This window comes from Cheilinus undulatus, linkage group 21, assembly GCF_018320785.1.
Source record: "Cheilinus undulatus linkage group 21, ASM1832078v1, whole genome shotgun sequence".
In the NCBI taxonomy this organism is placed as follows: Eukaryota; Metazoa; Chordata; class Actinopteri; order Labriformes; family Labridae; genus Cheilinus; species Cheilinus undulatus.
The window spans coordinates 2006790-2019251 of NC_054885.1; the positions used below are offsets into that span (position 1 = coordinate 2006790).

Here is a 12462-nt window from a genome sequence, read left to right on the forward strand (position 1 = left end):
GTACAATACGGCGACAGTCTGGTGCTCAGGGCTGGGGATAAGGACCAAATATCACAGCTTACCATTTCTTAGCTACATAGTTTTGGATTTACTTTTTTTATATTGGTAAAGAAATGTGAAAGGTTGTCACACCACCAGAATTATGTTTGATATTAAATACTATTACACCTGGTAACTGTTTAATACCACAACCACCAAAACAAAGTCCTTCAGAGCCTATTTTTGTTTCTTACTTTCAAATACTACGTACACTCCTACACTCTCATCTAAATTGTGTAAACCCTCAGTGTTTTTATAGAGCACAAGTGAGACAAGATTGTAACCTTAGGATAGGATTGATACCTTGGCTCAGTACTATTTCTTAGTTCAGTATCAAAAAGTACAGAAACTTCTAGATCTTAAGTCACCAGAGGATGCTGACAACACTTAGGACAAAAAAGGACAGACGGATGGTCAGATAGACAGATGTATATTTAGACAGATGGACGGGCAGACGGATGGATAGGGGACAAATGGATGGATGGATGGATGGATGGATGGATGGATGGATGGATGGATGGATGGATGGATGGATGGATGCCTAGCTTGGCTGATGAATGGATGGACAGGCTGAAATTCCTCAATCCTCACCAGCTCCAAGCACTACTCAAAATGTAAACAGCACCTTAGTGCAATCTAGGCAGGGTGCAAAAGTTTGTTGTAGTTTTAAAATCAAAACTATACAGTGCTTTTTATTGGACCAGGGTTTTTTTAGCTGCTGTAGTTTGTAGAAGTAGGGAAATCAAACTGATGGTCCTGGTGTGAATTAGCATTTTACTGTTAAAGGATCTTATCATTGTCTTTTTACTGAGCATTTTTTATCACCATTACTATAAACTATACTGATATAAACTACATTTTCTCTCAGTGCATCTTATTTGTAAATATAGTGTCATATCTTAAAAAACTGGCCTTTTTTACACTCTTAGAAAGCAGAGCTAAAGTGACAGCACTGGACAGATCTCTGCGTAGATCATGCAGAATTTAACTCTCTTGAACCCACACATATCTGCCATTTCCCCACAGGCTGAGTGTCAAAGTCAGGCCTGACGCTCAGTCGATGTGACTGACACATGATGAAGGAAAGGGCCCGAGGTGTGAATCTGAAAAAAGGAGAATTTGCTGCCTGAAAACACATCGAGTTCAAACACGCCCTCCAAGTGGTGAAGTGAGAAACGAGGGTCAGGCAATCTGCAGAAAACAACAAACAGTTCAAGAACCTGGAGGCGAAAGGTTAAATAAAAACACCGGCCTGTTGAAATTCATTCTGGAGACACTAGGAGAGGGTTTGAATTAGAATCAAGCCACTGACTGGAAATAACAATCGATTTTATCCACAGTGATTTGGGCTTCAGTGTCACTGTCTGGCATCAGGAATGATGTTCAATCCCCAGCCTTCCTTAGGCAAGATCAGGGAACATCATTTTCTAATTCTACGTCTATTTTTGAAAGTCCGATCCCAAGCTAACTTCTTTTCCTCGCTTTCCCTCCTCACCGCCACCGTCTCGACCAGGACTGCTGTTGGTAAAGGTCTAGTCATCTGCACAGGGACAGCTGTTCTCAAACCTAAAAATAACCCACAGTCTGTTGTCCACTGTGAACAAAGCAGCCCGATTGCAACCGAGCAGCCATCTGGGAGAAACCTGCCAAAACTGCTGAAAAGATTCACGTATAAAATCTAGAAGGACCCAGAGATCAGACAGAAGGGAGACCAAGCAAGCAAGGTCAATGGAAAGAAACTGTTAGGCATAAAACAGCTGTTAAACAGCTTTTAAGGATGATGAAACAGACTGATGCTGGAGGTGTAAGTCTACCAAACCACTGTCATTATAGAAGAATAAAAGTATACTGATTTATGGCGATACCCAGCCATACTATCCACACTTGGATCTCAACGTTTAAAGCCTAAAAGCCCAAAGAGAAATCTTAAACAACAAATAACAATAACAATTTATGTCACAGTTCCCCATTATAGTCTTCCCAGGTGAATTAAATAAAACTGAGGACTAAAAATGCCGTCTGAGCCCAGCGATCGTTATGAAACTTTTCTTTATGCACCTTTATTGAGCCATGACGGTTCACTGCTCCCGAGAAGTGCCCCCATTTTCAATCTATACTTTTTCAGGTGGTAATTTTGGGCCTGGCTTCACAGACTGACCCCTCCAGAGCTCTTTAGGACCTGAATGAAAATAGTCTGGTACAAAAACAGAAATTCAGTCCAGTACTTCGGCTGAAGGGCACTCTGTCCTTGCAGCTCCACTCACAACACCGAGAATACAAAGAAGTCCAGGTGGGTCCTGGGCGGGGCAGCTTTTGATCGCTCTTTCCACAGGGTAAAGGATCACTGATGAGAAATAGTCAATTATTTAGACTCATCATTCAGAGTCTGGGCAGCGACTTCAGGCCAGAGCCCCCGGCCCCGAGAAGAGACAGAGGAGTGAGAAGGCTGTCCACTCGCTCCACCAAACACTGCTGAATGTTTCATCACAGCTCAATAACCTTTGGTTTATTCAACTAAAGGTCAATACAAACATATAGAAAAGGGCTTTTAGTAGAAAATAAACATCAAGCTGGAAAATATTACAAAAACAGCCAAAAACTATATGAAACTTATTTGTCATTAAAGCTGTTTCTGTCCAAGAGGCTCATCCTTTTGGCAGCAGCATAAACAGACGTGGTCTGATCTTTGGCCATCTATGAGCCCTCTTGTGCAGACACAGTGTGTGTTTTATGAACAAGCTGAAGTTGTGTCCTGATGTTGTGTCCTGTTAAAAGTTAAATGCAGTGATATTTCAGTTTCCTAGTCCTTATGAATGATGCAAACTAAATTTTTAAAGGTCCAAAATTGACTTTTGTGTACGAAGACTTTCAGAATTCATAAACTAAGGTGACAGGTGGATGAAAATTACACCACAGATTTGTTTCCCAAAACAAACAAAAAAAATATTTTCTTGTATGATTTGTCTTTTTCAGAGCATTCCTTTCCTTTGAGCCAAAAAGTAGGGGTTATAACATTAAAGCTAGTGTATCATGCAGTTAATGTGACGTTTTAATCAGGTCAAACCGACGCCTAACTGCATGGATTATGGACAAATGGATGGATGCATGGATAGACAGATGGATGGATGGATGGATGGATGGATGGATGGATGGATAAAACCCAGGATGGAGGGATGATGGATGGATGCATAGATCGATGGATAGATTGATGGATGCATGGGTGGATGGATGAATGGATGGATGGATGATGCATGCAAGGATGCATGACAGATGTATGGATGGATGGACAAATGAATGGATGCACGATAGATGGATGGACTGAAGAACAGTCAGACTGCTATCTAACTAGATGGATGGACAGATGAATGGATGCGTGGATGGATGGATGGATGGATGGACAGATGGATGGATGCATGGATGGATGGATGGACAGATGGTTGGCCAAAGAGATGGATGGTTTGATAGATAGCTGGATACATGGATGGCTGTCTGGATGGAAAAGCGATGGATGAATGGATGGATGGATGGATGGATGTATGCATATTAGATGAATGATGCATGCATGAATGCATGATTGCATGAAGGATCCATGGATGGATGGATGGATGAATGGATGCATGGATGGATGCATTTAAGATGAATGATGCATGCATGAATGCATGATGGATCCATGGATGGATGGATGCATGGATGGATGCATTTAAGATGAATGATGCATGCATGAATGCATGATTGCATGACGGATCCATGGATGGATGGATGGATGAATGGATGCATGGATGGATGCATTTAAGATGAATGATGCATGCATGAATGCATGATGGATCCATGCATGGATGGATGGATGGATGGATGTATGCATATTAGATGAATGATGCATGCATGAATGCATGATTGCATGACGGATCCATGGATGGATGGATGGATGAATGGATGCATGGATGGATGCATTTAAGATGAATGATGCATGCATGAATGCATGACGGATCCATGCATGGATGGATGGATGGATGGATGGATGGATGGATGCATGGATTGACGGATGGAACCCTTACTTCCCACAAGCTCCACCCAAAAGTCAAGAAGTGGATGACATATTTCTGCAAGTAAGACGTTAAACACAAACGTCAAAGTTGATGCATCAACTAATTTGTTTAAGATATTTACAGAGCTCCACAGACTCAGATCTTTGACAGCGATGTGATTCAGATTATTTTATCTTTACATCACTTGCTTTTTTATCACAAAACAAATTTAGAGAGTCAGACAGAGTAAAGTCGGCTGCAAAAAATGTTTACTTATAGATTATCAATCAACTTAAGCCTTACCATAAAATCCAGTGAATAAGACATAATTCAATGTACATTTTTATGGTATAACAGATGGATGTATTCTATAAACTAGTGGGACCAATGTGCCGGTATAAAACGATGACATGCACCTGCCTTAACCCTGCAGAGGTCTGATCATGGTGTATACATGCAGGGGTAAATCTTGTTGTGTTCCTCCAACTTTGACAAACTCAATTCAGTGTGATTTCACTCTGGCCAGATTATTTAAATTCATTTTAAAGTCCAGTTTTAGCCAGACAGACACAATAATTCAACTTCAGCACGCTGACAGCTCCTTTTGTTTATGTGTACCGTTAAATATACTCCATGTTTTGTTTCTGCTCCCCTGAGTGGACAGGATGAAACAGGGGAATTAGTTTGAAAAACTGCCAGTGTGTAAAAACCAGCCAGAGAGAAGGGATCAGCATTGGTTCTATTTGGCTCCTGTTCAGTAAGAGGCTCACCCCAGAAAAGATAAAAGAGGAAAAGTTCATTTATCGTCAAATTATTTTCTCATTCTGTTACAACATAAGCAAGGACAGGAAACGGAGTGTGAGTAAGGAGGGAGGCTGAGAGATTATACAGGAGGAGATCAGCGCATCTATCACTGTCGCCGTGCAAAGTTAAAGCTCCAGACCAAATCACAGAGTTTGGCTCGCTCAAGACTTCAAGGACACACACTTTCTATAGACTGCAGAGGGGGGAGTGTCCAAGGAAGTTTAAGCAAAGGAGGGACTCAGAGGACATAAAAAAGTTATCAGAGCAGCGCCCAACAGAGATAGAGGCAAAGTTTAGTCAGACTTTAGTCCCACATTCTGTCAGGCTGATTCATCACCGAAGTAAAACTTTAAAAGAGGAGAAATCCCCTCTGAAAACAAGCTGCAGACATTTTTCAACAATCCTCGTCAATGTTAACAGTTTAAAGCAGAAACAAGACGTACTTTCCATCTTCTAGCGTGAGCGCTCCATACCATGCTCAGGCATGGCCCACTTTCTTAGTTCTGGCACAGATGGAAGAGGTGGGCTTCAGCATGGCACAGAATGGTGCAAGAGTTCATGCACGTGCAAAAGCACAGTTGTGAAATGATACGAGTGCTCTTCTCCACAATCATTTTAAAGAATGGCACAATATTAGAGGTCTGTATCTCACGAAGGACTCAAAATAAGTCACAGAGTGAGTAAACTGCATGCAGGGATGGATGGATGGATGGATGGATGGATGGATGGATGCCGTGATGGATGACTCTGTGAGACGGTGCTAGGGCTGGGCAATTAATTGCAAATTAGATTAAATCGCAATATGGCATGCTGCAATATTCAAATCACAGACAGTGCAATATTTCTTTAACCTGAAAAGTGTCAAAATACCAGTTTGATACAATCCTTTTTTCTTTTATTATGCTTTATACCAGTGTTACTCAACCCTGCTCAACAAAAGAGCCAAATAGTTGAAAAATACCTTTGCAACAGCGACAATCTAAGCAGTGAAAAGTGGCAAAAACAGCTTAAGTTGCAATAACAATATGTTACAGGTGGCAAAAATGGTCAAAAAGCAACAAAAATGAGTGAAAAGAGGCAAAAACGGGGAGGAAAGTTGGAAAAAGGGTCAGAAAGTAGCAAAAATGGGTGAGAAGTGACAAAAAAATGAGTTACTGTTGGCATAAAATGGTACAAAAGTGGAAAAACCATGGAAAAAAATGAGTGAAAAGTGACTAAAATGGGCAGCAAAAAGCAGTCAAGATTGGCAAAAATGGGCAAAAACTAGGAAAAAGGTGCTATTTAATGGCAGTAAGTAGCTTAAATGGGTGAAAATACAGAGAAAAAAGGGTGAAAAGGGGCAGAAATGAGTTAACAGTAGCAAAAAATGGGATAAAAGTGGCAAAAATGGGCAAAAAGTAGGAAAAAAGTGGTATTCAATGGTAAAAGGTAGCTTAAATTGGTGAAAAAGTGCACAAAAGTGTCCTTTTTTAAGGTTTTATGGGGGAATAATATTTAAAATTCAGACATAAAAGAGCCACATGTGGCTCTAGAGCCCCGCGTTGAGTATCACTGCTTTATACATTATTCAAACCTTTAAGTATCTTTTTTATTTATTTTTTTTTTTTTTCACTAAAATCTTACTTCTCTTGCTCATGCACTTTATTTTTCTTCATCAAAATGAGAAGAATATGAGAAATGATCAACCCCTTCAATAAAGCAGCTGATATCAAATTTGCTATGTGAGCCAAAATGGAAGATATTTTTTTCTAAATTTAGCCCTAGTTTAACTTATCTAATATTGTACTTGTTATAATATAGAATGATTTCTTGCTGATGTTTGTTAAACAACAGAAAAACTGAGGAACCTAAACAATCGCATTTCAAATTACAATTGCAGTATTGCAGGAAAAAATTGCAATTAGATTATTTTCGCATATCGTTCAGCCCTAGACGGTGCATCTTTGATTGATGTTATAACTTGATGCTGTATCCATGCTCAGACCAGATTGGCATGGAGAAATGTAAGTGTAGGCCAGCATGGTAGCCCCTGTGTCAGTGTGCCCATAAAGAACTTCTCTGCAAGAAAACGGGCGTCAAAACTTACCAGAAAAACCCGGTATGCATCTTTCCTTGTGACTGATCCCCAGCACGGATCTGTGTCGTTGTACTTCACACTGCCAGCGCTGCAGGAGTGGTTTCCACTGCACAGGACAGAAAACAAACAAAGAAACAAATGTTAACCCAAAACCTTACGGGCTCTGACACCGATGCACGCAGCGGACCATCACCCCAGTCAAACTTCGTCCTAAGGTCATGGCGTTTCATGTTAAATAGCGTTGAAATATTATCAAAGACACGGCTGGATGAGTCAGATGCCTGAGCTAATGTCTGCGGCAGAGGTCGTGGAAACCTAAAGAGTATCTCTTAGAAGAAATCATGGACTCCATCGCTGCTGCGTGACAGATGGAGTTTTAGTAAAATCATCCGGCTCTGCTCATGCTACTTAGAAGTCTTTGGCTTTCCTGCCTTTGGGCACAGCAAACTGCTTTTGAAGTCTTAGTTACATCTCGCACTTGTTCTCGCTGGAAGGTTAGCGAGTGTCAGACCAGAGCGGAGGAGAGTTTAACAGGATGAGACAGCGTCAGTGCCGTGACTCAGGACGAGAGGCTTTCTTTATTAAATCAACAATTAAAGGGACAGACTTTAGACTGTGGATCTTATGAAATACTGCGTCAGAATTCTGATTGAGTTTTTGTAATAAATAAAGTCTATTCAGTGGAGGAAGAAGAACCGAAGGAAACAAAGGGTGAGGAGAAGTCCTTTAAATGCTGGTTGTTTTTGTGCCTTTTTTTGCAGATTTAAAAAGCAACAAGTGAACATCAGCGACAAAATTAACTTATTTCCATTGATGTGTACAGACATAAGCTAAATGCTAAGGAAGAACATGCTAACTCCATACATGAAGGCCCTGTCTGATGGGGATTGAAACCAGGGACCTTCTCAGTGAGGTGACACAGCTCCTACACTGCAGTCAGCTTTTATAAAGTTGGAGAAAAGTTCACCTGGATCAATAGTGGCCGTCTATCAAAGGTCATTCCTCAGTCACTTTCTGAAATGACTTGAAATGAGCAGAAACTTTATACGCCACCATTCTGGAATCATCTGGCTAAAACAACTCTAAAAATGGAAAGGCTATTTCTGTGCTCCAGGATCTGAAGGGCAGAGCCTGCAACTATATGAAATACCTCATTCTCACCCCGTCTTGCCAAAGGACTTCCAATAAAAATCTATCTGGAAGCGAGTCAACAGCGCTCAGACGCCAAGAGCAGCGGTACGGGGTCAGCCTCTGTCACTAGAGCTTTATTGTCTTAATCTAGAGTTCAGGAGGTGACGACGGGACCAAAGTGAGGAGGCAGAGGAGTCAATGAAATGAAGATGGAAGAGCTCCATCTTGCCAAAACGGAAAGTGGTGAATGTTCTTGAAGGAGAACGTCCATAAAATCTTTATAATAGAGTTTGATTTCACACTAAAACTAAGAATAAATGTGATGAATCTTACCAGGCTACTTCCATTAGAGAGATAGGCACAGCCGCGGCGTAGATGGCCAGGTCTCCGTACAGATAGACGATGATGCAGATGTAGAACATGTTGACCCCAACTGGAAGACAAAGAGGAAAAAGATCCACATATCAGTTAACAGGACATTTGTGTTAATAAAAAGGAAATCAACAGCCTAAAAAAAGGATCATTAAACCCCTAAACTTCAATTAAAACACTTAGCTCGTTGAAAAGCGTGCATTAGTTCCTGAAAAGGGAAAGGGAACACAGGCTCTGAGCACAGCAGCATACGAGTGAATCAAATAAACTGAAAATGCTCAGACTCGTGTGTTACAGGACAGCACTCTCGAACTCTATCCTGAAGGCAAACTGTTACGATGTACTTAGAAAACATTTTTTCAGTCTTATGTTAGCCCTTCGTTCATGGGATACGTAGATCATCAATCACTGATAGTTTGTAGGGCTGGGAAACTAATGGCCAATGATATTTAATCACAATATGGCATGCTGCGATGTACAAATCACAGCTGTGCAATATTACTTTAACTTAAAATGTGTCAAAATACCAGTTTTATATATTTATTTTTGCAGTAGCAGAGATCTTATGCACATGTTGCAAAAATTCATGTGTTTTGTTTTAATGGTTTAAGAAAATTGTCCATTCTGTACAGAAAAAGATTAGTGTAAATAAAAAAATTAATTTGAGACTCGTATTTTTTTTTTACTTGTTAGAGGAAAAGTCAGACTTCTGACTTTTTTCTCAAGTAAACAAACTTGCATTCCAAATTCTTTTTCGGTTGCCCTTATCCATTTCCATCTTTCCTCGTTTTATGTACATTTTTATTAATTTAAATGAGCAACATAAAAACAATAATCCCCATCAATAAAGCATTTGATATCAAATTCACAACATGAGCAACAATAGTAGCAGTCAGATATACAGTGCTTAACAAATTTATTAGACCAACATCCAAAGTAAGGTTTATGCCACAGCTGCCCTAAATTAACAGCTTTGGTAATTACCAAAATTATTTTTTATGTTTCTGCAATGGTTAATACACCAAAATGTAGAAGCTCTTTAACCCAAATGATATTTTTAGTGCTAAAATATAATTATTATTGTTATCCATGAATTTTCAAATTTACTGATTTACAAAAAACTGAAAAAATAGTAAAACACATTAATATTTCTTGATTAATATGTCAAATTATAGTTATTTACTGTCAGTCCTGAAGACCTCCTCCACCCCAGCCTCCTCCTTTATAGCTTAAAACTTGTTGCACCCTCATATTCAGATTCTCTATGGTGCTGTATTATGCTGCTATGGATATTAATTGCTTCTAAATAATTTTATTGTTTTCAATTCACATTGTCATAAATGTATATCTATATATGTTGGGGTTTATAGCCGAGCACTCCCTGGACAGTCAAAGCTGCTGACTAGCGAGAAGCGTCTCTAGAGCAGAGCTTTCTCCGCCAAGTAAAACTGTAGATCCATTTTGCAATAAAATGTTTAAATGTATGATGAGAGTGTTCCTGCATAAATGTAGTTTGTAATATAGAATGATTTATTGCTTGAATTGGAGTCTCTGAAAAATGGCTGCAGGCATGTTGTGTGTACCGAGTTGTGAGATCAACAGCAGCCGACAGTAATACACCTCGTCCAATCTACCTGCAAACATCCAAAAAAATCAGCCATCCATTTCCTCATCAATGCATCTCTTAGTGCAGAAAAATTCCCCATCCTCTACCTCATGTGATTCAGCAGTGTGCAGGGTATTATAGAACCACAAAAACCAGTGCACAACTATGTAGAGCATAGATTTACCACAGAGGTATAAACTAGACTTTAAGGACACTCTTTGTCCAGTCTGCCATCCACAGCTGTGTCAAAAAAGAGGATATCTTCCTCCAACCCTAGAACAGACCTTGCCCTGATTAACTTCCTTAAAACAAGATGAATCACTGTGTATAAGCCCTCCTCCTCCTGTTTAAACTTCTGTCCCAGCTTAGTTTAACTGTTGGTAGGCATCCTCAGCCCTTAATTCATAAAAGAATTAGTCCAGCCCGTGCAGCTGTAAATCTGTCTTGTTTTACTCCTCTTTAATGGACTCCATGCTCTAATTTCCTTGTCAGTAATGTATTAGCTGAAGGGTCCAGTTGGACGTCTGAACCTCCCTGGGAGAATTCGACAGTGTGATGGATGTGCGGTGCACCGGGACGATCCGTCTGCTGGTTAAAGCTCTCGATCTTGTCTTGGCAAAGGCGGCCAGGCCAGACCGGGTCGAGCCTGCCAGGCGACTGTGATGAAAAGAAGAAGTGAGACGTTTAAGAGCTCATGGCTGCGGAAAGCAAAGGCTGATGATGGAAATTTCCTTCATGGACTGATTAGTTTTTTAATTAATGCTATTAATATTTTTCATTGGAACAATAGGACGTGCTTGGGCTGAGCTGTCCCAGAAAAGAGACAGAGGGATGAAGGGAGGGGAGGTGAAAGAGCGCTTTAATAGAGATGCAGCATGGCTGGTAAAGCTTGACACACACGCTCGATTAAATATTTTTGGATGAAGTACTCGGATGACTGTGTTTTTTTTATCTTAAAGAGGAATCATTTTAGAGGGAACAACGTCAAGAGTTTAGGTTGAAATCCTGTTTTTGAAGGCTGTAGTGTTTCCTGGTTCAAGTCCGTCCTCTGCCGTCTTTCCCCCATGTCACCCCTCACTCTTTCTCCCTGATTTCCTCCTCTGTCCTCACCAAAATAAAAGCATTAAATATCCCAAAATAAACCTTTATACTTGTATACTTTAGGGCTGAATATGTCTATGGCAACTAAAAGTTTTAACCACTAAGAGGCCAAAAGTTGTCTTTCTTTACTTCCTTTACAGCAGTGAGACTCCACAAACAAAAACAGTAAGAACAGCCGTGCAAACCACAGGGGTCGCAGGTCAACTACTGCCTGAATTAGTTTATCTGATACATTTTCCAACTCTGTTGCTTAAATATCGCCTCAAAAACACCAAAATAATGGCGTAGCAGAAGAATAACCCCAACGAATGGATTTTCGAAGCACTAATTGACCAAAGATCCGACTTATCTGTGAGGTAAAATCTCTGTTGTATCGATGAAGTCCACTGGCTTTGAAACGAAGGCTGCGTGGATATTTCTGGCCTAAAACCCTTCCTATGCAACATGAGGTCTAGGATTTCACCAGAAGATCAGCGGAAATTTAGTTTTGAATTAGGGTTGTTTTGAATTAACCTAAAATTAGATTAAATCATAATATAGCCTGCTGCAATTTTCAAACCGCAAAAGGTGCAATATTTCTTGGACCTGAAATTTGTGTCAAAATATCAGTTTTACTTTTTTTGCAGCAGAGTTGTTATTCATGACATATCATGCAATCATTCAGGTGCCATTTTCTTTTAGAATAGTTGACAGAAAATGCTACCATCTTCATTTTTGTGTTTTTTTCTCCTAAAATATAAGAATAACAAAACCCCTTCAATGCAATAATTTATATCCAATTTGCAATAGGAGTCAAAATAATCAGAATTTGACACTTTTAAAGAATTGTTCAGCCCTTGTTTAGGGATAAAATAAAGTTAGGGAATAATGGCATATCAAATTGCAATTGCATATTGGGGGAAAAAAATCACAGTAAGATTATTTTCCAAAACCATTCAGCCTTATTTTAAATAGCTTTAAACCTTACCTAGATTTTACCACCAGGGACTCCTCAACACTTATGTTGTGTTCAAACCAAATGCCAAGCATCAAGTGGGTAAAGGAAGTTTACTCGCTTCATTTTTAAGAATTTCACATGAACAACCTGCATAAATTGTTTGCTGTGGCATGAAATAAATGATATGCAGCCAGTAAAGAACTACGATTAGGAATGATTGGGAGCAGAGTAAAGTTAAAGCTTGAGATAGACCTGCATGCTCTGGCTATGATCCAGTGTTAATTTTGGCAGCTATTTTTAACTTTAGCCTTAGTTTTAGTCTTTAAATGAAATGCATTTTAGTTTTAGTCACATTTTAGTCATTTCTATC

At 39.7% G+C, this 12462-nt stretch overlaps 1 protein-coding gene across 1 annotated transcript in view; it reads right to left on the reverse strand.

Moving 5' to 3' along the window:
- The window catches only part of tmem104 (transmembrane protein 104), a 92331-nt gene that overhangs the window by 51300 nt on the left and 28569 nt on the right, over positions 1 to 12462 (reverse strand). The window contains exons 7-8 of the mRNA XM_041778616.1: positions 8410 to 8509; positions 6955 to 7051 (exon numbers count right to left, since the gene is read on the reverse strand). Coding sequence (XP_041634550.1) covers positions 6955 to 7051; positions 8410 to 8509 — 197 coding nt within the window. The remainder of the gene's footprint in view (positions 1 to 6954; positions 7052 to 8409; positions 8510 to 12462) is intronic.